Source organism: Lepidochelys kempii, chromosome 10 (assembly GCF_965140265.1).
Source record: "Lepidochelys kempii isolate rLepKem1 chromosome 10, rLepKem1.hap2, whole genome shotgun sequence".
Classification (NCBI taxonomy): domain Eukaryota; kingdom Metazoa; phylum Chordata; order Testudines; family Cheloniidae; genus Lepidochelys; species Lepidochelys kempii.
Genome location: NC_133265.1, coordinates 16,603,166 through 16,628,896, shown reverse-complemented (window position 1 = coordinate 16,628,896; position 25,731 = coordinate 16,603,166). Strand labels below are relative to the sequence as shown.

At 38.3% G+C, this 25,731-nt stretch overlaps 1 protein-coding gene across 1 annotated transcript; it reads left to right on the top strand.

Moving 5' to 3' along the window:
* Nucleotides 1-25,731, top strand: SDR42E2 (short chain dehydrogenase/reductase family 42E, member 2). The gene is given in 12 exon segments (XM_073361395.1): nt 1-111; nt 113-352; nt 1,459-1,554; nt 6,988-7,045; nt 9,240-9,358; nt 10,418-10,493; nt 13,441-13,523; nt 18,459-18,596; nt 20,429-20,494; nt 21,412-21,475; nt 23,946-24,019; nt 25,480-25,731. Coding segments are annotated over 12 exon segments (1,377 nt in total).

Sequence of the window (25,731 nt, the reverse complement as noted above, 5' to 3'; positions counted from 1 at the left end):
ATGAAACTTAGTGGAATTATCTGCACCCCAGAGCATCATGGAGCAATTTTCAACATGGGAAAAAAAATGTTTTGTGTGTCTGGTGATAGAAAATCGTATCTCATGTTGTAGATGTGACCCAAAACATATATCTAATGGGGTAGTGCTCCCCTGGAGCCAAACATCTGACTGTAATCTGAACAGACATGCTGGAGCACTGAGTAAAAGAAGCATGAACACAGTGGTGACAGGAGGTGGAGGCTATTTTGGATATAATCTGGGGTGTGCTCTTGCCAAATTAGGAGCCTCGGTTGTTTTGTTAGATACACAAGAGCCCATCTGGGAAATTCCTAATGGAGTAGTGTTTATCCAGGTAGGATAAAAATACATGTTCACAACAATCAAATTAAGTTAATCTATTTGATTTTTATGTAGTGTCTCAGCAGCACAGGTTTCACAGAACCCAGAACAATCATAAATAATGTCAAATACCTTTTTAAAAGTCAGACTCCTCCCCAACTTCCATAGCACTTTAAACAATAGACTGTAAAATATATGTGAACTATATTTCTTATAGTGAGAAAGCAATGAAGTCTGGTGCCTAGAACAAGGAATTTCTGAGTTCTATTCCTGACTCTGCAAATAATTCTCCTTGTGACTTTGAGCAAGTACTTTACCTATCTGTGCCTTGATTTAAAAGTCTGTAAAATCTGTATGATAATATTTCCCTATTTCACAGGGGTGTTCTAAAGCTAAAGGAATTAATTTTTGTGAAGTGTATTGCTCTCCTGGGAAGAAAGTTGTTATAATATCATTACAAAGTATTAAAATGGGCCTGATTTTCAGCCCCTGGCTTCCACAAGTGTGATAAATAAAGGGGGGTGGGTAGGTAGCTCCCTTTGAAGGACACCCAGCCATCCAGTTAGCTGTAAAATACCTCTTGATAGCTGTTCTTTACTTGCTTTACCTGTAAAGGGTTAAAAAGTCCCCCAGGTAAAGAAAAAAAAGTGGGCACTTGACAAAAAGAGACAATGGGAAGGTTAGAACTTTTTAAAATGGGAAAAGAAACGTTCCCTTTGTCTGTTGTTCTCTGGGATGCAGGGACACAGAGCAGCAATGCTATAAGCAGGAATGCTGTGTAAGGTTTGAACCAGGTATGAAAAAGTATCTTCCATACCTAGAAGAAATAATTTCAATAGGGAATGTTTAGTTAGACGCTATCAGGTTTATTTTTTATTTTGGATTGTGGATCTCCTCTGTGCTAACCCCTGATGCTTTTGTCAGCTACCAAGAGGGATTTTACAGCTAACTGGCTGGCTGGGTGTCCAACAAAGGGAGTTATCCCCTCCCCCTTTATTTATCACAACAAGTGTATGCACAATTTCATGCATGCATTTTATGGGTGCTAACAGCTTCATGGTAAACTCTAAACTGTAGTTTTGTGATCAAATTCAAAATATCTTTCCATATATATTGCAGGCTGATGTGAGGGATTATGATGTCCTATTTGCAGTTTGTGAAGGGGCTGACTGTGTGTTTCATGCAGCTGCATATGGAATGTCAGGACTAGAGCAAGTGAGTACAATTATCTCGTGTGTCTTTCTGTCTGAATCCTTTTAGAATCAACGTTAAGTTAGCGTGTGAGACTGGTGGTTATCTTAGCACTATATTTCAGATTTCTGAGCACTCCAATGAAAAGAGCAAATTCCTATCCCAGCACTCAGGTCACTCAATAACCAGTCTTTTTACTTAAGTCCATCTTCTTCTCAGATACACCAATTCACCACCCCCAAAACACACCTCTTGTCTTATCCTGTGTGCAAGGTGCTTACATTAACGTCTGCTCAGTGCAGAGGATTGTTTCATGCTTAAACATACTCATGTCCATCTGTAGCTTTCATACAAACTTGAGCTGAAGCACAACCACCTCTCTCACTGCCTGCTGAGCACAGGCTCAAGAACACAATGAATAGAACATCATAGTTTTAAAGAGCTATTTAAAGAGTATTTCTTTAAATGTTTGTCTTTTTGTAAATTGCCAGTTATTTATTAATAGATTATCATATCAGTGACCTTATCCAGCCTCTGTCAATCACTTAAAGTTTTATTTACCATGATAGTTAACACATATAACTTTTCTAACTTCGAGTGATGAAAATTTGAGCTGTGGGTGATAAAAAGAGATTTAATCCATTGTATAAAATGGCATTAATCCTGTGTTGCTCAAAAGCGTAAGACTTCAAAACTTCTTTGCATGCTTCATCTAGATTGATAACTTTCAATGAAAAACTGAGTAAACATTTGAGTGTAATTTCCTACTGTTGCCTTCTCTTATAATAATCAATTCCACACCTTTCCCCACCCTGTACTAATAACCAGTGGTCTGTAAACTACTCTGATGCCTTGATCCTGCAAATCCTTATATGGTACACAGCCCAGAGTACACACTTAATTGTGCCCTACCACAAGAGAGAACTGTCGCTGTGCATGGGTACAAGTAAGTTAAGCACTAGGATTAGCTGTCCACAATAAGTGATAGAGTCAAGGCTTCTGCATATCTTCTTCCTTACTATCAAGAGCACAGGTTAAAAAACATGGAGGGTGGGGAGAGAACAAGCATTTCTGAAGAGATATGGCTTATATGTGATCCTCAGCATGGAAATTAAGTGCTTAGCATCACACTCCCCAGTTTGGTTCTACTGCAAATATTGGCAGAGTAACTTGACATTTATTTGGGATTGGATGGCTCTGTACTCCCTGTTCTGTGCATTACATTTAACCTTGCATTTACCTATGCAACAATCTGCACCTCTGCTGTACAAGATCAAGAAACAAATTATATTTTAGTTTACCCAAATACAAGTAAGAATCAAATATCAATGCAAATAATTATATATATTCAATACCATCTGCATCAGAAAAATAGTTCCACCAATATACATTTAAAGAGTAAATTTACTGATTATTGGAATTATTTTTTAAACTTATAAAATGCTCCCTTCTGTAGATCTCAGGACACAAACCTGATATTACTAAAACTTATATCGATACAAATAAATCATCTTCTATCATGCTAGAAAAATAATAATCTCCACAGATAAACAATCTACCTCCCACTCCTTCTTACTCCTTTTTTATTCCACACTATTCATACCTTGTCTACCTACCACATCAGGCAGATGCCTGAGTGAAGAGAAGGTCCTTGTATTGTCCCCAAAACACCAAAAGACTCAGATTCTCTCAGGCTTGCTGAGGCTACAAATTCCAGATTCAAGCACCTCCCCCAAGAATAACCTCCCACAAGCTCCATCCTATTTAAAGCATGTCTCAGCTGATCCTAACTGTCATGGTAGATAACACAAAGAGAGATAGCCTAAGCCCAAAAATATGGAACTGTATTGATCTAAACCAAAGCTTTGAATTGTTTACAGTGTAGTGATTAGGAAGCTCAGGAATCTGTTAAATAACAGATGTAATAAGTCCCATTTGCTAATACCAACTCACAGGTGGGCATTCACATTCTGCCTTAGCTGTAACTTCTGAATAGTCTTCAAGGACAGGCTCATTGTAGAGTGCACTGTAGTAATTCAATCTGATGACTGTAAATCACTGTATCAAGGTCCTAAAAAAGGTCACAAACACCCAGTTGAGTGCAGATGGGAGTAGGTGCTCCTGGTCTCCGGAGTTCCAAAGAGCAAACAGGAATCTGAGGGCACCTCTGCTTTGCAAATCTTGAACAAAAATTGAAGAAATCTCCTCAATAAAGGGGGCAGGAATCAGCCCTGTGATAACCTCAAAATCCTTCAACCAAATCACTATTATCAGTTCCATCTTATCAAGATTGAATTTATCCAGCTTATTCTCGTCCATATCCCAGCCTCCGGCAGCTACTGGGAAATCATAATTACCACCCCAAGTCCAATACTGATGAAAACAAGACACAGAGCAGTGTTATCTGCAAACTGTTAACACTGCAACTCAAACTGCATTGTGATTTCCGCCCCCCCCGATCACACACACACACACACACACACACACACACACTCTTTCTTATATACACTGAAAACAAAGACTAATAAAATTGAGCTTTGAAGAACCCCACATAATTAGCATAAATTGTACAATACTTCCCTTTGCAACCTTCCAGACAGGTTGGAATTAATCCAGTTAGGAACACTACTGTCCTTCCCAGTTAATGTCTTAAAATGAGTTAACAAAACTTCATGTTTAACAGTATAAAAGGCTATTGTCAAAGCTAAAAGAATGGACCTCTGATTGTTTTCCATTCCCTAAGAGATAATCAACCTACATGACCAGTGCCACCCAGAGGCATTCAAGCTAAATGATTGAAGGGAATCAAAGAAATCTAGGTTTCAGAGTGGTAGCCGTGTTAGTCTGTGTCAGCAAAAAGAACGAGGAGTACTTGTGGCACCTTAGAGAATAACAAATTTATTTGAGCATAAGCTTTCATGGGCTAAAGCCCACTTCATCAGATGCATGCAGTGGAAACTACAGTAGGAAGATATACATATAGAGAGAACATGAAAAAATGGGGATTGCCATACCAATTCTAACAAGACTAATCGATTGAGGTGGGCTATTATCAGCAGAAGAAAAAAAATTTTGTAGTGATAATCAGGATGGCCCGTTTCAAACAGTTGATAAAAAGGTGTGAGTAACAGTAGGGGAAAAATTAGCATGGGGAAATAGTTTTTAGTTTGTGAAATGACTCATCCACTCCCAGTCTTTATTCAAGCCTAAGTTAATGGTGTCCAGTTTGCAAATTAATTCCAGTTCTGCAGTTTCTCATTGGAGTCTGTGTTTGAAGTTTTTTTGTTGAATAATTGTGACTTTTAGGTCTGTAATTGAGTGTCCAGGGAGGTAGAAGTGTTCTCCGACTGGTTTTTGAATGTTATAATTCTTGACGTCTGATTTGTGTCCATTTATTCTTTTACGTAGAGACTGTCTGGTTTGGCCAATGTATATGGCAGAGGGGCATTGCTGGCACATAATGGCATATATCACATTGGTAGATGTGCAGGTGAACAAGCCTCTGATAGTGTTGCTGATGTGATTAGGTCCTATGATGATGTCCCTTGAATAGATATGTGGACAGAGCTGGCAACAGGCTTTGTTGCAAGGATAGGTTCCTGGGTTAGTGTTTTTGTTGTGTGGTGTGTGGTTGCTGGTAAGTATTTGCTTCAGGTTGGGGGGCTGTCTGTAAGCGAGGACTGGCCTGTCTCCCAAGAGCTGTCAGAGTGAGGGATTGTCCTTCAGGATAGGTTGTAGATCCTTGATGATGCGCTGGAGAGGTTTTAGTTGGGGGCTAAAGGTGTCGGCTAGTGGCATTCTGTTACTTTCTTTGTTGAGCCTTTCCTGTAGTAGGTGACTTCTGGGTACTCTTCTGGCTCTGTCAATCTGTTTCTTCACTTCAGCAGGTGGGTATTGTAGTTGTAAGAATGCTTGATAGAGATCTTGTAGGTGTTTGTCTCTGTCTGAGGGTTTGGAGCAAATGCGGTTGTATCGCAGAGCTTGGCTGTAGACAATGGATCTTGTGGTGTGGTCGGAGTGAAAGCTGGAGGCATGTAGGTAGGAATAGCGGTCAGTAGGTTTCCGGTATAGGGTGGTGTTTATGTGACCATCGCTTATTAGCATGGTAGTGTCCAGGAAGTGGATCTCTTGTGTGGACTGATCCAGGCTGAGGTTGATGGTGGGATGGAAATTGTTGAAATCATGGTGGAATTCCTCAAGGGCTTCTTTTCCATGGGTCCAGATGATGAAGATGTCATCAATGTAGCGCAAGTAGAGTAGGGGCGTGCTGTGGGGCCCTGTGGGTGCCTATAGCAGTCTAATGACTCTAGATGGCACCAGAGTTGTAATGCCACAGCCTTCTGGTGTTCACAGTCTTTCCCAGAAAGGGAAGACTAGAGAACACAAACTCAGGTATACTGAAATCCTGCTTATACGAAAGTGTTGTAGAATGAAAGTCTCAAGTTGATTCAGTGTATTGCTGTGTACAAACTGCAGCTCTAGTTATAGTGAAAACTGTTCTTTTAGCGTTCTTTCTACTGGAGATGGGGAAGTGACTTCACTATCTGAGGCTCCAAAAACAACCTGGGAGCAACCAAGGACTTTCAGCTAGGAAGTGACAGTGAAGTGCTATTTAGGGGTTAGCACTGCATTGGGAGACAGGAGAGTAGGGTTCACAGCATTGCCACTGGCTCAAGGTGTGACTTTGGGCAAGTCACTTCAAGAGGGATAATGATACTTACCTACCTCACTATTTTGTTGTGAGGCTTAACTATTTATGGCCAAATCTCATTGAGTGCATATCATAACCATAGTTAAGTCTTCCCCACAATCTCTGAACTTACATTTATAAATACAAATATACCTATTAAAAACCAGAAATAATATACTGCTAAGTTGACTGGGAAGACTGAAACCTGAATTAGCTGCTGTATTGAAATGCTCAATTGTCCACAATTAGTAGGTAGAATGTTGTCAAAGCTAAGAAAACTTGTCCCTGATGTATGATCCTTAGAAAGAAATTGAGGGCTAAAATAATAATGTTAAAAACCCAAAATAAAATACTCCCCACACTTTAGTTAAAACAGCAACATAATCATCTTTGCTAGACATTATAGTTTAATTATTATGTCACTGTACAGCACAAATTCACTGAATAGATACCTCTGAATACAGAGGACTGACCATTGAATTGCTATTGTAACATGTATATTTAAAATCCTCCTTTCTGTATGCTTGTTTTAGGATACATTGTTACATTTTTAAATGAAAAGTCATTTTGAACAGAAAAAGCAAAGTGTTTTCTTTCAAAAACATCAAAACAGGATGCAAACCAATTCCCAGAAACAATTTTTGTTTTAAAAATTGACATTTTTTGCAAAAAAAGAAAAAATGTTGCCCTGAAAATCCCTGACCTGCTCTAGGACTGAATGTAAAGTGTGAGATTATTCAGATACTGTACAATCTCTCTTTTTCTAGCTACAAAAAGAAAAGATTGAATCTATAAATGTTGGTGGGACAAAACTCATAATTGAAGGTATGTATCTAGATGTCTCTTTGTGTATTGGTATGGCAAGCTAATATACCATTTAGTAAAAGCTATTTGGCATAGTTAAACTATTTCTTAGTATATATTTTATATGGAAAATGTTGTTTGTTTTAAACAGTACTAAGACAGCACATCTGGGTTCTGTATCTGACTCTGCTCAAGACTTTCTGTGTAAACTTGGCCAAGACACTAAAGCCAAACAGCCACACAGGGTGCTGGAGAACTGTGCCGGGGCAAGCAGGAGGAATCTATATTCTTCCCACCCAAGCTTCAGAGTAGGCTGCTCCATAGGGGCCACTGGACCCTATGTTTCCCTTGCCATGTTGTCATGCAAACCTCTTTCACAGAATTAAATTAACAGAGGATCCATGTACTGTTGGACTGAGATTCATTTACTCAGCAGATGGATCTAACAAATTTTTATTAAGGAAAAACCCACAGCAAGTAATGGTCAATTACTCACAAGTAGGTAGCTCATTAGGGTGATGTCATCACAGTTGCCTCCAGCACCAGAGAACACAGCTTCAACCTCCCTTTTTACGTAAACTTATTTATAACTTTTTGTTATCTTTTTTTATACATATGTATTAGTCTCTCATTTCCACGTTAACTTTCCTCTCCCATCAGAACAGGTTTAGTGTCAGTTCAAACTGCTCTTTCCCAGCTTTCTAGTTACTTTATCTTTTCTTTTTCTCACAAACATAATTACTCTGCAATTTCTTACATATGCACAACACTAAACATGATCACTAGCCCCAACCCTAGATCATCCCAAACCCCCTCACTTGGGCAAAGCTGGGACCATTTCAGAGATGCCCATTCCCCACCTCTTGCACCCTCTGCACAAAGCCACCAGCATCCCCTCACATCAGGATGACACTATTAATCTCTCTACTTCTTATCAGTAAAATGGGTATAATAATACCTCTCTCCTTCATATGGGTGTTGTGAGATTTAAAACGATTATTTAATGTATGAAAAAGCCATTTATATTATCACATAGAAGGTGCTCTGTGTGTGCCAGGATTACTTTTATTATCACTTTACCTGATTATGACTACAGACATCCACATAAGGGAAATCTTCCCTTTTATTTTACTTTGTACCTGCAAACGCCTTACCCAAACTCATGTTTGTTTTTCTTAAATTTTAGTCTTTTACCAACAATCTCAGGAAAATTATGATAAACAATTTTCGGATTCTCTCATTTCCAGATATGGCTTTTCAAATTGTATTGCATACATTGTGGCTCAGCTTCTGTATCTCTCTTCTTTATTCCCAAAATATAATGACATTTATGCTGCAAAAACATGACCAGTTTGCACCCATATTCTGCCTGCCTGTGAACCCTTGTACAGCTTGTTCCTCTCCCCTCAGATTATTCTTCTCAAGAGCTGAGTGGAGGTTAGTATTTGGGGCCACGGTCAAGGGCATATCTGCTCAAATATGGAAATCATGCCCCTGGATCCCTAAACTCTGCTCCTCAACACCCTCTCCAGCCATGGAGGACTTACGGAACATTGTGTCTCCACAGGTTTGTAGGAAAGCCAGAAACAAAGAGGAACAGTTCTACCCCTTGATTGCAACCTGGCTGTAGTATTTCATTAGCATGTTTAGCCTGACACAAGAATTAGAATTCATTTACTTGGAAGGAATTAACTATTTTCATAATTTTAAGAGCAGTTCTTCCTGCTATCATCCTACTAGCTTGTGAATATACAGTGGGCTGCCATTAGAGTAGTTCTGAGGCGTCTACCATTGTTGACTGGGGCCCAATCCCCTCTCCTAACTGAAGAGTTCTAGCCCTCTACAAAACCATAATGTTCAACTACAGGATACTCAGTCAGAATGTGATGCCAAATTATAAAGAACTTGGGATCATTTGAGATGCATAGAGTTATATAAATGTAAGATATTATTATAAATTCCCAAACAATCCTAAAATGGAAAGATTACTCTTATAATATATGTAACTGTTGTTTTAGAACAGGCTCATTTCCTGTTTGTGTAGGTTACCGGTTCTGTTCATTCCCTCTGAAGCACCTGGCATTGGCCAATATCTGAAGACAGGATACTGGGCTACATGCACCTTTGGCCTGACCCAATATGGCCATTCTTATGTTCTAGGTTATTTTCTTATTCCAATCTCTATTGAAATAATTTATTTTGCATATCACTGCAGTCTGCAAACAACAGAACATCCCCAGACTGATATATACTAGTACAGTGAATGTGGTGTTTGGAGGGAATCCCATTGAAGATGGCGATGAGGAAACTGTGCCATATTTTCCACTAGAAAAGGTATTTTGCCTATACTATTTGTTCCATGTTTTCCCTATTTTATTGCTCTGCTCTGTTATTTCTGAACAACAATGGACGCAAAAGTATAAGAAAAAAGAAAAATCTTCAGTTTTTTAAAATTGTATATAGACACCATTTTAGACACAATACATAATTATTTTAAGTAACTGTTAGTATATACTTTTCCGGCCATCAAGGTCCTGACTGTGGAAAGGAATCCATTAGGGTCCTTATGCTCATGAAGAGTCCCATTGTAGTTAATACAGCTCAACAAGGAAATAAAGATCCCCTGGTATGGATTAGGGTCTATCTGAGTCTTTATATTCATTATTTTTATTTATATACCTGTTATCTGTTTTCTCTCTGGTCAAATATTATTATCTGTTTTCAAACTCAATGCTGAAATGGAAAAAATGCACTTTTTATTATGGGATCACTGTCTTTAATAAGAAAGCGAACATTCTCAGTTCATGTAAATTTTTATTTTTTCTATCTTCTCTTTCCATTAAAATACTTCTGTTGCTATAATGCAGTGCCTAGCTACAACTATGATTCATACATTATAGATAGGCAGACAAAATAGTTTTAAATAATGTTATTCTGAATAACTGGGTGGGGGAAGTAAAAAGTTCACACTACAAGAAAAGCAAACACAAGAATTCTCACCTAATCATTAACTCATACAATAAAAAGCATAAATATTTGAGTGTTTTTTCTACTACTACAGAAACACATTCAAATTTAAAAATATTAAGCAATTAAAATCTGAGTAACACTGTTATAAAAATATTTTACATTGTTATAAGATTTAAAATATTTCTTCAAATGGACTACAGTCAACTGGAAATCCAGATTCGTTTTGGCAAACCTGTCTGCCTCACTTACAAAACAATAATGTAGGCATTTTACCCAAAATTAGTACCCCCACAACTTCTTAATTTTGAGAGGCTGTTACAGAGCTGATGACAAGAAACCAGTTTGACAGAAGTTTATTTTTGTCATTTACAGAGTATATTGATGTAATTAAACAAAACCATAATATTTGTTCTTTCTTTTTAGCATATTGACTATTATTCCAAGACCAAATCAATTGCTGATCAAATGGTACTAGCAGCTAATGGAACTCCAGTAGCAGGTACTTTTCAATTAACAGTAATTCACTTCAGCCATTAACAACATAATGGGATTTATTATTTCTCCTGATGTCATATCTAACTGACATGTATATATATGTGTTTTCCTCAAGCTGACAAGATCATTGTGGATAGTTCCCTGAAAATATCCACTCAATGTGCAGCAGCAGTCAAAAAAGCTAACAAAATGTTGGGAATCATTAAGAAAGGAATAGATCATAAGACAGAAAATACCATATTACGCTGTATAAATCTATGGTACGCATACATCTTGAATACTGAGTGCAGATGTGTCACCTCATCTGAAAAAAGATATGTTGGAATTGGAAAAGGTTTGGAAAAGGGCAACAAAAATGATGAGGGGTATGGAACAGCTTCCGTATAAGGAGACATTAATAAGATTGGGACTTTTCAGTTTGGAAAAGAGACCACTAAGGGGGGATATGATAGAGGTCTATAAAATCATGACTGGTGTGAAGAAAGTTAATAAGGAAGTGTTATTTACTCCTTCTCATAACACAAGAACTAGGAGTCACCAAATGAAATTAATAGGCAGCAGATTTAAAACAAACAAAAGGAAGTATTCCTTCACACAATGTACAGTCAACCTGTGGAACTCTTTGCCAGAGGATGTTGTGAAGACCAGGATAGTAGACAGGGTTCGAAAAAGAACTAGATAAATTCATGGAGGATAGGTCCATCAATGGCTATTAGTCAGGATGGGCAGGGATGATGTCCCTAGCCTCTGTTTGGCAGAGGCTAGGAATGGATAACAGGTGGTGGATGACTTGATGATTTCCTGTTCTGTTTGTTCCCTCTGGGACATGTGGCATTGGCTGCTATCAGAAGACAGGATACTGTACTTTTGGTCTGACCCTGTATGGCCATTCTTATGTTTTATGTTCTTAGATACTAGAAAGCACAATACCAGAAAATTAAAACATTTTCCCTAAAAATAATTTTACATTTACAACTTCTACAACATATATAATACAAAACTTACTTTTGAATGCCAGCATTGAAGTTTATGTATTTCTTTAAAGGGATAGAAGAGTTAAAAAATAAACCTTGTTTAAATTAATCATATTGAAAGTGCTGTATAACATAAGTAAATATGAATGCTGATTAAAACATTAGTTTCCTACAGTTCTAAATTAAACTTTTCAGAAGGCATTTCATACTTTAGCCTGGAATTATTTATTAGGGCTTCCCAGAGTTTTCCATGTTGAGGGAGTCAGTTATACACTTGAACACTTGAGCTCACCTGTGAGATACTATAACTGCCAGTTCAATACAAATCAACGTAAACTGCAACATGATACCATGTGACCAGGTGACACTGAGTTAAACTGGGCTGTGGACAATTTCCAGAAAGGACTTCTTTCACCTGATACTTGCAAAGTACTGCAAGTGGCTAATATAATGCTATGAATGTTAATTTCATCCCAGGAGGACGATTTCACATATAAAAGAAGTTATTTTATGTGTTATGTCTTGTTTCTTTCATCTTTCATTGGTAGCTCTTTACAATAATAATTCATATTCTTAAGATTAGCCTATAATTTCACACCTGTATGAGAAATAAATCACAAAACTTACTCTATGCAGTGTTATTGTAGCCATGTTTGTCCCAGGCTATTAGAGAGACAAGGTGGGTGAGGTAATATCTTTTACTGGACCAATTTCTGTTTTATATGGGATCATTGTCTTTAATAAGAAAGCAACCTTCTGTTGGTCCAGTAAAAGATACTACCTCACCCACCTTGTCTCTCTAAAACTTATTCTGTGTTGTATGTATTGTATAGCTATTTAGGAGATATGGGCAATACCTACACTGTGCACCTTACAACGATGCAGCTTTGCCACTTCAGCCGTGCCATCGTAAGGTAAGCAGTATAGCCTCGCTCTTGCTGGGAGAAAGCTCTCCCAGTGACAAAATAAAACCACCCCCAACAAGAGACAGTAGCTTCACTGACGGGAGAGCCTCTCCCACTGATGAAGCACTGTCCACACCGGCACTTTTCATCGTTAAAACTTTTGTCTTTCAGGGGTGTGTTTTTTTCACACCTCTGAGCGACAAAAGTTTTAACGACAAAAGTGCAGTTGTAGACATAACCTAAGATGGTTCAGTCACTTTTAAATACAGTAAAACATTTCAAACATGAAACTTGGATTTAATGCTATATCAAGATTAGGTACTGCACTTCATCAAAGTCTTGTGATTGTGTATTAAGAATTTAATTATTTTGATATGATGAACTAGATCACCAATGTACCGTGGGAAAATAGGGAGATGGGCCCAATCTCGCTCCTATTAAAGTCAATGATAGTTTTTCCATCAACTTCAATGGAAGCAGGATTGGGCCAAGTATTCAAAGCCTTTCATCTATAAATTAATGGTTCAAATCCAGCTCATATCTCCAGTGCCTGAAAGCCAATGTTTCCTGACCACGGTTCATAGTCTATGTAAAATTAGTTTGGTGAATTTATTCCAATTTTTATTTGATACTAGTTCACATCACAAAAAATATTGTCACAATTGGCATTCTTTTTGGCTATCTTAATGCAGAGATCAAAGACTGTATGGACAAGGGATTGAAATATCCAATAACTGCTAGAGGGGATCCCTCCAAATCAGAGTTTGAAGCACATTGGCAAGGCAGTTTGGTGAATTTTTATATTGCTACTGTCTGTGTTGTGCATGTTTTGTGGATAAAGAAATAAACTTGGGGGGGGCTATCAAGCCAGCACCTTTCATAAGTACTAATTTAATTTCCTTTTTTAAAGGAAGATGAAAATCATTTACTTCAAAGCAAGTTCTGCACATGGAGTGGCTAAAGCTTTCGGCCCTCATTTTATATACATATGGGTATTCATAGCCTAAGAAAAGTACCTGTAATGTAGTGATATGCAAGTCATTTGAGAATCACATTTTATCATATATCCTAGGAGGTGATAAGCTCCGTACATGTGTTCTTCGTTCACCAGGCATCTACGGACCAGGAGAGCAAAGACATCTGCCACGAGTAGCAGTATTTATTTTATTTTATCAGTATAAATTTTCATTAATATACAATAGCATTTGTTATAATTAATGTCATAGATTAATTGGCTAGTTGTTTGGTAACAGCTACAATTTGCTCTTAGTTTTTCAAGACATTACAATTAATAAAATAGCACATGCTTTAAAGAGAAAATATATCTTTAAAGAATATACAGTAGATACAAAAATAGACAATAAAGTCATTCTTCATCACAAGCAAATGTAAACTCAGCACTAATTTGAAATAGTTTAGCGCTTGTACTGTATGGATTCAGATCCATATATGATATTTCAGACTTCACTGTGCAACTTATACTCAAAAGTTTTTAAAATATTAATAAAAGATAATACAGCAAAATATCTTATTTCCAGCATCAACCATTAATGACTTTCATTATCCAATGAGGCAGGCAAAGGATTTTGAAATACTTTCTAATTCAGTAGGTTGCGAAAGGACAAGGAGAGGTGCCCAGGTTTCCTTTTTTTTTTTTCTTGCTTTATTTTAGGTGGTTGGCTTAGTGTAGTGTTAAGAAGACAGAGTGTGCATGATTACAAGTCACTTGTTTTGAGGACAGATTACTCTTTAAAGTTATGTAGGGCTCTGAATAAATAACATCTGTATTTTTCATAGGAGCAGGGGAGGGTTTTGCTAAAATGCAGGGTTCAGGCATGATGCATGATCGATAGATTTAGAAAAGGAAGTCAAGTGTTTGGCCACAGGACTAGTAAACATGGGCAATGCAATCTTCCCCATGCTGCCTTTCCATTCTGCCTCAACCGTGACATGGGGAGACAAGCGACTGGGGTGAAAAAGTTATTCCTGTACAGCTGGTCTCATGCTAACTAAGGAACTTGACTTCAGAGAAGGAGAGATAAAACAAATCATTCCAATAAAATGTACAAGATATCCATAAAGTAATTTTTCTGTAAAATACGTGGCATATAAAATACACATGCTGGTGTGTTGTAGTAAAATAGTTTTATCGATACTCATGTGAGGTGATCTACATAAATCACTTGTGGATTGATTACTCATGAGTAATATAACCATCCCAAAATTATGGTAATAAAACATTTTTGTGACACCATCCTATTATATACTATTTGTATATGCCACATATTTGACATAAATGATGGAATGGGGTAATGTATATAATTTATTTAATTACAACATTTTCTAATTAAATTTTATATATAATATTATATAATTATATATATATATAAACTTACTATGGCTTCTTCATTTTGTTCTTCCTTTTTTCCCATTTTCTCTGTAGTGTGTCTTGGTGTATATGTATTTTTTTCTTTTATGTCTTTTTCAACCTCTGTTTTCCTTCATTCATAAATTTTCAGTTTATTTTATCTACAGCTTTTCCTGCAGCTCTCCTTTGTCTTCAAGACTTTTCTGATTCTTTCATATGTTTCTTATTTTTCACCATTTTTCCTTTCAGCTGACTCCTCTGTTTCCCTCCTTCCTCCAAGTTCACTTATCCCTTCCCTTTCCCACCTTTCCCTTTCCTCATTTTTCTTTTCTGTATTCTTCTCCAATCCTTCCCTCCAATTCTTCCTTCTGCCTAAAACGCCTTCACTCTCTCCTCAGTGATCCCAAACTTCCACACTTTCCCCCTAACTACCTCCAAAACCCCTCATTCTCTCTCTGCTTGTCCCCCAACTCTGTCCTTCCTCACGTTCTCCAACCAGCCCACCCTGTCTGTAGGTCTTAAAAGTACCCCAAATTTCTCTCTCTCTCTTTCAATCTTCTCCCATCTTTCATTTCTGGAAATTCTCTCCTCACAATCCTCAATCCTCTTCACTGATCTGCAAACCTCCTCACTGCTTCCCACATCTCCTCACACTCTCCCCTCATTTGTCCTTAACGTGCCTTACACTCCTTTCCCTGTCACTGCCCCAAAACACTTTCCCAACTCCGACTCATTTCTGCAAAACCTCCTCTTCAGTTCCCCCAAGACCCCCTCCGCTGCTCGAAGACCTCCTCACTCTTTCCCCTCAATCTGCTGTCTATTTACTACATATATTAGTACTTATTTGGCCCCAGAGTATCTTAGTGCCTCCCAAATACTTCTGGATTTATTGCCACAAAATCCTATGAGGTAAAGAAGTATTTGTTCACATTTTGCATATGGGAAATTAAGGCACAGAGAGATATAAGTTACTTGCCCTAGGACACAAAGGGAATAAACCCCAGATCTCCTTAGTCCCACTCCAGTGTATTAGCCACAAGCGCATCCTTCCTGCCTTTCACTATTTCCCAAATCACCTCACTTCCCTTCCATTTGCACCCAAAAATATTTACTCCTCCTTTCCTTCACTGCTACAAAATCCCCTCATTCCCAAACATTATTCCCAAACTTCCTCAGATACTCCTTCCCTTCACTCTGTTGCATATCCTGTTCCCCTCATTATTCCCTAAATCCCCTTTCTGTCTTCTCTCACAATCCCCACCTACTTCCACTTCTCATTGTTATCAAACTTCTTACTCCCCCAGACATCCTCACTCTTCCTTCCTAAAACTCTTCACTGCCGTCTAAACCCTCTCACTCTCCTCTCCATGTCCCACTGCTCCCAAGCTCCTCTTTAGTCTCCCTTCACTGACTCTCAAACCTCCTTTCCCCGTCCTCTTGCTGAATCCTAAATCTCCTTACTTTCATTGACCCACAAGCTCCCTCACTCCCCCACTCCTTCTCCCTGCTAAAGCTCTCACGTTTGAAGTGCCCTCCCCCTGTGACATCTGTAACTGCCTTTCCCAACTCAAAATTGCTACCTCTAACAGGGCCTGTGATATCTCCATGACATCCAGAAGCCAGAGGGAGCCACTTTGTGTATAGCAGAGCAGCAGGGGGCCAAGGATCATAGGGTGCAATGGAAGGCTGCTAGCAGTTCCAGGACTTAAAAGGAACCTGGGGACTGACATAAAGGAACTGTCAAGGGCATGTGGGCATGGGGAGTGTCACTGAATGCCTCCTCAAATATCAGGCCTGTCACCAGCTGTTTTCCATTTGTAGTTTAAGGGATTTCAGTTGTACTGTCCAGGGGAATACTTATAGATATGCATGAAGCCAATTTAAAAAAAACAGAACTTTAGCAGAAGAAACTTATTTTCTAGTATTTCACTTAGGAGAGTAAAGCAGGTGGCAAATCTGATGTTCCTTTTGGATGTACATGGAACAAAACCATATGTAATTTATATAAGAATGCTAGAGAAAATACCATATGTTTAAATAATGCGCTGATGTGAGACCATTTATGGATTCATGTAACAGCTACTATGCAAGTGGCCCCTTTCCTACATATAGCACGCACACACCTGAAACCTACAGAAAATAATAGAAGACATACTGTCAAATGTGCAGCATGAAATACATATGACCTTTCCTCACTTTAATGTGGCACAAGGCCACAAGAGAGCAGAGAACACTTTAAATAATGTGGGGTTAATTTCTTTAGCCTATATAATTCTCAGTAGAGTCAATTGAATGATTTAGCATTTACAATATAAATAATTCACAATAATTAAAGTGAGATAGCAGTAGGTTTGTATAAAAGAAGATCCATTTGGGTCTTAAAAAAGCGACATCCTTCAGAACAAGATACAATACTTGCATCAAAATGAGTTCTTGCAACACAATGAGATAGGATTATGTACCTATAACACTGTGCTAAAATACATTCACAAATGTCCCAATACCAATAACTTCAACTGGAGAATCAGAGAGCAGTAATTGGCCCTAAACTGGTGATGTTCCTTAACAAAAGACAAATAATAGAAACACAGTAGTATCTTCTAGACATGAGTTTCATTAGCATAAATATAAGAAATAATTCTTCTGCTCTAGTCCGCTCTGATAAACCCTCGGCTGGAGTGCTGTGTCCGGTTCTAGGTGCCACATTTCAGGAAAGATGTGGACAAATTGGAGAAAGTCCAGAGGACAGCAACAAAAATTATTAAAGGTCTAGAAAACCTGACCTATGAGAAAAGATTGAAAAAACTGTGTTTGTTTAGTCTGGAGAAGAGAAGGCTGAAGGGGACATGATAACAGTTTTCAAGTACATGATAGGTTGTTACAAGGATGAGGGAGAAAAATTGTTCTCATTAACCTGAGAATAGGACAAGAAGTAGTGGGCTTAAATTGCAGCAATAGAGGTTTAGGTTGGACTTTAGGGAAAATTTCCTGTCAGGGTGGTTAAGCACTGGAATAAATTACCTCAGGAGGTTGTGGAATCTCTGTCATTGGAAATTTTTAAGAGCAGGTTAGACAAACACCTATCAGGGATTGCCTAGATAATACTTAGTCCTGCCTTGAATACAGGGGACTGGACTCGATGCCCTTTCGAGGTTCCTTTCAGTCTTACACTTCTATGATTCTATAATTTCCCATTTTCATTCAGACTACTAATCCTAGTCCAATAACTTTCCTAGAGGCTATTAATGCTTCTGAAGAAATTTACCCCTCTTTCTCACAATAATATACCTAGCAAATTGTTTAACATTGTAGGTGGGGATGAGGATGTTCCCTCCTGACTGTTTTAAGTGATTGGCTTACTTTCTGGAGCATGATATTTGATTACTTTTAGTTTTGTTTATTAACATGTTATTAAATTATCCAGATCTATTTTTAAAATCTTTAAAATCAAACAGTATTTGATTCGATTTCTGTTCTAATAAATGACAAAAAGACAATCTAGACTAGAAGTCTCAAGCACAGTAATTGAGTCATACATCCCCTCAGTAAATAGCAACATTTTTCATTTTTGATTAAGGGTCTAATCCTGGAGGCATGGAAGTCGGTGGTAAAATTCCCATTGACTTCAGTGGGAGAAGGACTGGGCTCTGTTTGATGTAATCCTTTTATGTGCAAAATTAAGCCACATCCTGCAGGTATTTCCTGTTTGTATGTTTTTTCAGGTTAATATTCAGAAGGGGCTGTTTCGTTTCAAGTTTGGGGACCCTTCTGCCAAAATGAACTGGGTTCATGTACAGAATCTTGTAAAAGCTCATATCCTGGCTGCCGTGGCTCTTACCTCTGAGAGGAACTATATAGCTGTAAGTAAAAAGAAAAAAAACTGCAACACCCTATCGCAGAAGTGGGCAAACTACAGCCCCTCCTGCCCAGCCCCTGAGTCTCGCCCCCATCCCCTCCCCTGCTGTCCCCTGTCCCCTGCAGTTACGCCACCGTGCGGGCAGCGCAGCTTTCGCCCACCCACCTCCCAGGCTTTCCAATAGGCCTGTCCTGCCACTCTGAGCAGCATGGTAAGGGCGCGGGGGGAGGGAGGGTTGGATAAGGGGCAGGAGGGCCTGGGGAGCAGTCAGGGGACAGGGGGCTGTTGGATGGGGCGGAGGTTTGGAGAGCGGAGTGGCAAGACAGGGAGCAGGGGGGGTTGGATAGGGGGTGGGGTCCAGGGAGGGGGGTGACAGGGAACGGGGGGGGGGGGTCGGATAGGGGGTGGGGTCCTGGGGGGCAGTTAGGGATGGGGGTCCCAGGAGGGGGCAGTCAGGGGACAAGGAGTGTGGGGGGTGGATGGGTCAGGGGTTCTGAGGGGGGCAGTCAGGGGGCAGGAAGTGGGAGGGGGTGGATGGGGCAGGGGCCAGGCTGTTTGTTGAGGCACAGCCTTTCCTACCCGGCCCTCCATACCGTTTTGCCACCCTGATGTGGCCCTCGGGACAAAAAGTTTGCCCACCCCTACCCTATCTAGTTTGATACAAGTTTAAAATGAAAATAGTTATAATCAGAACAGAACCATGGCACTAGCTCCTAACGCTCACATCATGGTCATCCTGTGCATGGCCGTTGCCCAGCTCTATTGCCATGAAGTACCAGCTACTTTGGTGGCACTAGAGAACATTGAGTACACTACATCGTGAAAGACTCAGTCCACCAGTAGGAAAATACTCTCCCCAAATTATCTTCATTGTTATTTCTCCAACAGGAGCAAAGGAGTAATACACAATTAGAGAATGGAGTTGGGGCTGTTTTACCCCGCTCCTCACTATACACAGAGGCCATTATAGGAGTGGGATTGAGGGTGGGGAAGGTGGTTTGAGACAGTCCCTTCCTCCCCAGGTAGCTGCCAATGGTTGTTGTGAAACTAGCACTCTCAGCTAATATCACAATCCGTGCAGATCAGTTTGCAGAGGCAGGACCTATGTGTTTAATTATGGAAAGAAAGTCTTAGAAAACCTTAACTATATGTGCTGCTGCCGGCTCTTGCCTATATATTTGCACATGCAAACTACCAGCTCTGCACACTCAATACAAGTGCATATATTTAAAAAAAATATTGTTGCATGTCTTTTCTTCCTTGTTAGCACAAATGTTTACCCTGTTTAAAATAATTAAAAAATAAAAGTACATTGGTAAGACTATCAACGCATATATTAATGTTATGGATTTTATATGTGAAGTTGTTAACAGGAAAAAGGTAATAGGCCAAACTTTACTTCCACAAGTACGGGTCACTTGGCCTTCAATGGGATCTCACCAGTGTAATTAAGAGCAGAATATAACCCTAATATTTCCTGTGTGTTCCAAGAAGGCACACGTTATTAAAGTGTCAATTTAGAATCAATTTCATTGTGTTTGGGAATCACAGTAAAATAGCATTTTAACAGCAATAAACTTGTAATAAGCAAGTTTACAGTGAAGCTGGTGTTATTAACCAAAATAAAACAATCATTGTTATGGCAATCAGTTTGTACTGTATACAGAATAGTTAATTGAAACAGAATTTGGGTAACCTGTTGATCTGTATATACTTTTATTTATGTTTTTATATTAGTTATAAAATCAGTACAGATATTTAAAGAGAGAATGAAAAAATGTCACTCCACGCACAGTATCATGTTACTAACCTGTCTTTTCTCTATCTCTTTAACAGAGTGGTCAGGCATACTACATAAATGATGGCAAGAATGTCAACCTTTTTGAATGGATAACTCCACTAGTATGTACAATACATATATTTATTTCAAATACAATACAATGGGGAGGGATAGCTCAGTGGTTTGAGCATTGCTAAACCCAGGGTTGTGAGTTCAATCCTTGAGGGGGCCTTTTAGGGATCTGGGGCAAAAATTGGGGATTGGTCCTGCTTTGAGCAGGGGGTTGGACTAGATGACCTCCTGAGGTCCCTTCCAACCCTGATATTCTGTGATTCTGTGAATGTAGAAAAACTGTAGGCCCACATTTTGAAAACTGTACATGCAAATACGGATGCATAAATCAGGGAATTGCATGCATATATTCCTTTGTATGTACACAGGTTCAACTTTTGTGTACATGTTGGGGATTTTGCATGCTCATCTCAGATTCAAGAGCACCTTTCCAAATGTTAGCCTTAATAACTAATTGAAGCCAGGACAATGTGTACTGGCATAAGCGAAAGCTACCTTGTTGGTATATTTTATCAGATTAGTGCCTGCTCCTTCCTTCCTAAGGACACCAGTGGAAGTTTGGGGTTCACAAAGAATGTAGGCTCAGGCTGTTATTCTGTAATACAAATAATTTTTCCATTAATCACTTTACTGTTAATGATTTGCTAAAAACCATAACATTTTAACACTGTAAAATGAGAGATCAGTGCATCATGACTGTGGGATTAGGATCAAAGAACACAAAATGCATTTTTCTCACATACGCTGCTATTTCAGATAAATGTAATTTCCCACATTTCTTATGTAATTATGTTTGGAGTCTTTTTGAGAAGAAAAATGGTAAAATAATTAACAACAGTGAACTGATTGAAAAAGAACATCCAGGTTTATACTTTATCTATAAATATTTCCATATTCACTTTCTGCACTGATATCCGTACGTGTATTAGTTTCTTTTTTGTTATTCACTATTTTTAATCCCTTTCAGTTTGAAAAATTAGGTTGCAGTCCACCATGGATACGTATTCCTACTTGCTTCGTTTACATAGCAGGTAAAATATTTTTATTTATCTGTCTGTCGATCCTGCCCCCATATCCAAAGTATCTGAATGCCATGCACTGGTTTATTATGCTTTTTTACTTTGTCTCTGAGTTTTTATTTCCATGACACTTTTGTAAAAAGCAAGATTAAACAGTTTTAAATTGTGCAATTCCAAAAGTTCACTAGCTTTGTGACAATTTGGTTTATCTGACACATACTGGTGAAATTCACCCGTATGAAAAGAGCCAACACAAGATTTATCCATCATTTAACTCTCACCTAAAATCTCAATATGGCTTAAGTGGGAATTAAGGGTTCTATGAGCCCTGTGCAGGCTCCCTGAATAGAGGTGAAGTTCACAATATGAATGTAAAAAATTACAGGTAAAAAACTTTGGACTCGCATATTCTGAAACTGATGTTTTTAGGGCTGTTGATTAATCAGAGTCAACTCACGCAATTAACTCAAAAAAATTAATCGTGATTAAAAAAATTCATCACGATTAATCACAGTTTTAGTCGCACTGTTAAACAATAGAATACTGATTGAAATTTATTAAATATTTTGGATGTTATTCGACATTTTCAAACATATTGCTTTAAATTACAACACAGAATACAAAGTGTACAGTGCTCACTTTATATTATTTTTATTTCAAATATTTGCACTGTAAAAATAATAAAAGAAATAGTATTTTTCAATTCACCTCATACAAATATCATAGTGCAATCTCTTTATCATGAAAGCAGAACTTACAAATGCAGATTTTTTTGTTACATAACTGCACTCAAAAACAAAACAAAGTAAAACTTTAGAGCCTAAAAGTCCACTCAGTCCTACTTCTTGTACAGCCAATCGCTAAGAGAAACAAGTTTGTTTACATTTATAGGAGATAATGGTACCCATTTCTTATTTACAATGTCACCTGAAAGTGAGAACAGACGTTCGCATGGCACTTTTGTAGCTGGCCTTGCAAAGTATTTATGTGCCAGATATGCTAACTATTCGTATGCCCCTTCATACTTTGGCCACCATTCCAGAGGACATGCTTCCATGCTGATGATGCTCATTTACAAAAATAATGCGTTAATTAAATTTGTGACTGAATTCCTTTGGAGAGAATTGTATGTCTCCTGCTCTGTGTTTTACCCGCATTCTGCCATATATTTCATATGGTAGCAATCTTGGATGATGACGCAGCATGCTGTTTGTTTTAAGAACACTTTAGCTGCAGATTTGACAAAACGCAAAGCAGGTACCAATGTGAGATTTCTAAAGATACCTACAGTACTCGACCCAAGATTTAAGAATCTGAACTGCCTTCCAAAATCTGAGAAGGACGAGGTGTGGAGAATGCTTTCAAAAGTCTTAAAAGAGCAACACTGATGCAGAAACTGCAGAAGCCAAACCACCAAAAAAGAAAATCAACCTTCTGCTGGTGACATCTGACTCAGATGATGAAAATGAACATGTGTTGGTCTGCACTGCTTTGGATCATTATCAGCATGGACGCTTGTCCCCTGGAATGGTGGTTGAAGCATGAAGGGACATACAAATGTTTAGCATAGTTGGCACGTAAATACCTTGCAATGCAGGCTACAACAGTGCTATGTGAACACCTGTTCTCACTTTCAGGTGACTATGTAAATAAGAAGCAGGCAGCATTATCTCCTGCAAATGTAAACAAACTTGTTTGAGCGATTGGCTGAACAAGAAGTAGGACTGAGTAGACTTGTAGGCTCTAAACTTTTACATTGTTTTATTTTTGAATGCAGTTATTTTTTGTACATAATTCTACATTTGTAAGTTCAACTTTCATGATAAAGAGATTGCTCTACAGTACTTGTATTAACTGAATTGAAAAATACTATTTCTTTTATTTTTACAGTGCAAATATTTATAATAAAAAATAAATATAAAGTGAGCACTGTACACTTTGTATTCTGTGTTGTCACTGAAATCAATATATTTGAAAATGTAAAAAACATCCAAAATTAGGTATATAAATTGTATTATATTATTGTTTAACAGCATGATTAATTGCAATTAATTTTTAATTGTGTGATTAATCACAATTAATTTTTTAATTGCTTGACAGCCCTAGATGTTTTCCTTCCAATGCTGAATTCTGCATCTTGTGCATCCCAAACTCCCTCTGACATCTATGAGAATCTTGGGTGTGAAACAAATGCAGAATCCAACCTACAATGGCTTGTTATCACTATGTTTCCCAAAATCTTGTAGTTATTTAATTAGTCTACCAGACCTACATCCAATCATGCAAACCCTTTATTCATACAAGTAGCCCAAGTAGGCCCCTACTTTATGGTACAAATCCAACCAATCTTACTGAAGCAATTATTTTGTCCACAATTCTTTAGCAATTTACATTTTCTTTAACATGAACAGTTATACTAGAATTACAATAGCTTAGTGGTTTACTATTCTTATCTCTCAAGTATTAACTTTCTGTTTCACAGCCACAGCAATGGAATATCTGCACTTGGCATTGAAACCAGTTATTGAATTTACACCTTTGCTGACCAGAAATGAGGTAAAATATGTACCTTTATAAAATATCTAATTAAAATGTTCAGAAAGCATGTTATATTAATACTGGAGGCACAATGTTGCCGTGAGCTCACAAAGAATTCACACAAGTCAAAGAATAAAACTCCCCATCCGTGCTCCATCTTTAACTTGCAGTTTTCATAGCAAAAATAAATGCCAGCCACAATTTGGGCCATAGGGTATATTTGTTATATAATTTCTGTCCATTTAAACATACTTGTATTATTTATGTTGTTATTTAATAATTCCCAAGAAAATTTAATGATTAAATTTATTTTTAGAAAACACAAGCAGATAAGAAGCAATGGTTTTAGTCTGCACCAGTACTTAAACATTGCTAAATAATTTGCAACAAAAAAGAAACAAATCTCAATAATCTCTTGGTAAATGACAAGTAATTATTTCACTTTGTGTCAGTAGCTAAAAATTGCTATAGGGAAGATCATCTTCACTATTTCTGCAAGAGGAAGGTCTTCTGATCTGACTTAGGGAGATGTGTGGTGCCAAGAAGCACCACCCCCATGCCATCATTGTCTTCCAATCCATCTTCTCAATGGATTAAGTACAAGGTTGGGACTGCATGGTTTGGACCTGGAGTGCGGACCAAGAGTGGGAGGACCCACTTCCCTTCAGAGGCAAGAGATCTCCATTAGGGCATCCCAAGCCTACCATAATGCTGCTTACATTTTCAGTTTCTCAGCAACTGCCCCCTTACACCTCTTCAAAAGATGGGAGTGACACAGTCACAAGGAAGGATGGCTCAGTGGACAGAGCACTTGCCCGGGACTTGGGAGATACATGTTCATTTCCATGCTCTTCCACAGACTTCCTGTGTGACTTTGAGCAAGCCAGTTTAGGGTCAGATTTTGAAGCTATTTAGGCACCTAAAGATTCAGATAGGCATCTACTGGAATTTTCAAAAGCATCCAGGTGCCAAGGCACTTCTGAAAATCCCAGTAGGTGACTATCTGCATCTTTAGGTGCCTAAACACCTTTAAAAATCTGGTCATTAGTCTTTCCTCAGTTCTCTGTACTCCCCTCAGGTAAATATTCTAAAAATTGTGAGCACTCAGATATTATGGTAATGTAGGGCCATTGAAGTACAATAGATGGATGGATGTAGGGTGCCTGCCCAACAGCATAGCAGCTCCAGCAAGAGATGCTGCTGGAGCGGGTCTGAGAACCCTGTATAGATGTCCAAAAGGCTGGAAGATAGCAGCCTCTGCCTTCTCTGTAGACTCCCAAGACCCTCCATTTGCGAGGACAATTTGAAGGCAAATGTAAGGTATGTCCATGGGAGCGTACAGTTTGGCCCAAAGTTATTTTTAATTTAAGAATTTGCTTTTCTTTCATATTCTGTTGTGCTACCATTCAAATAACAGAGTTTTGTTCAAGATTTGGAATGTATGCAGCTCTTTGACTGTTGGTTCTTTTGCCTCATAGGTGCAGAACATTGCCGTGACTCACACATTCCGAATAGACAAGGCACATAACCAGCTAGGTTATTATCCAAAGAAGTTCTCATTTGCTGATTCTGTGGACCATTTTATTAAAACAAGACCAGAAAACCAGAATCACCACATCTTCCTTAAAGTCATACTTTCCTTAATTGGCAGCTTTCTAAGTTTGATATTTCTGTCTTTTACATTGCAAGATCTTTCAATTATGCATTTTTTCAGAGAAAACCAACATTAA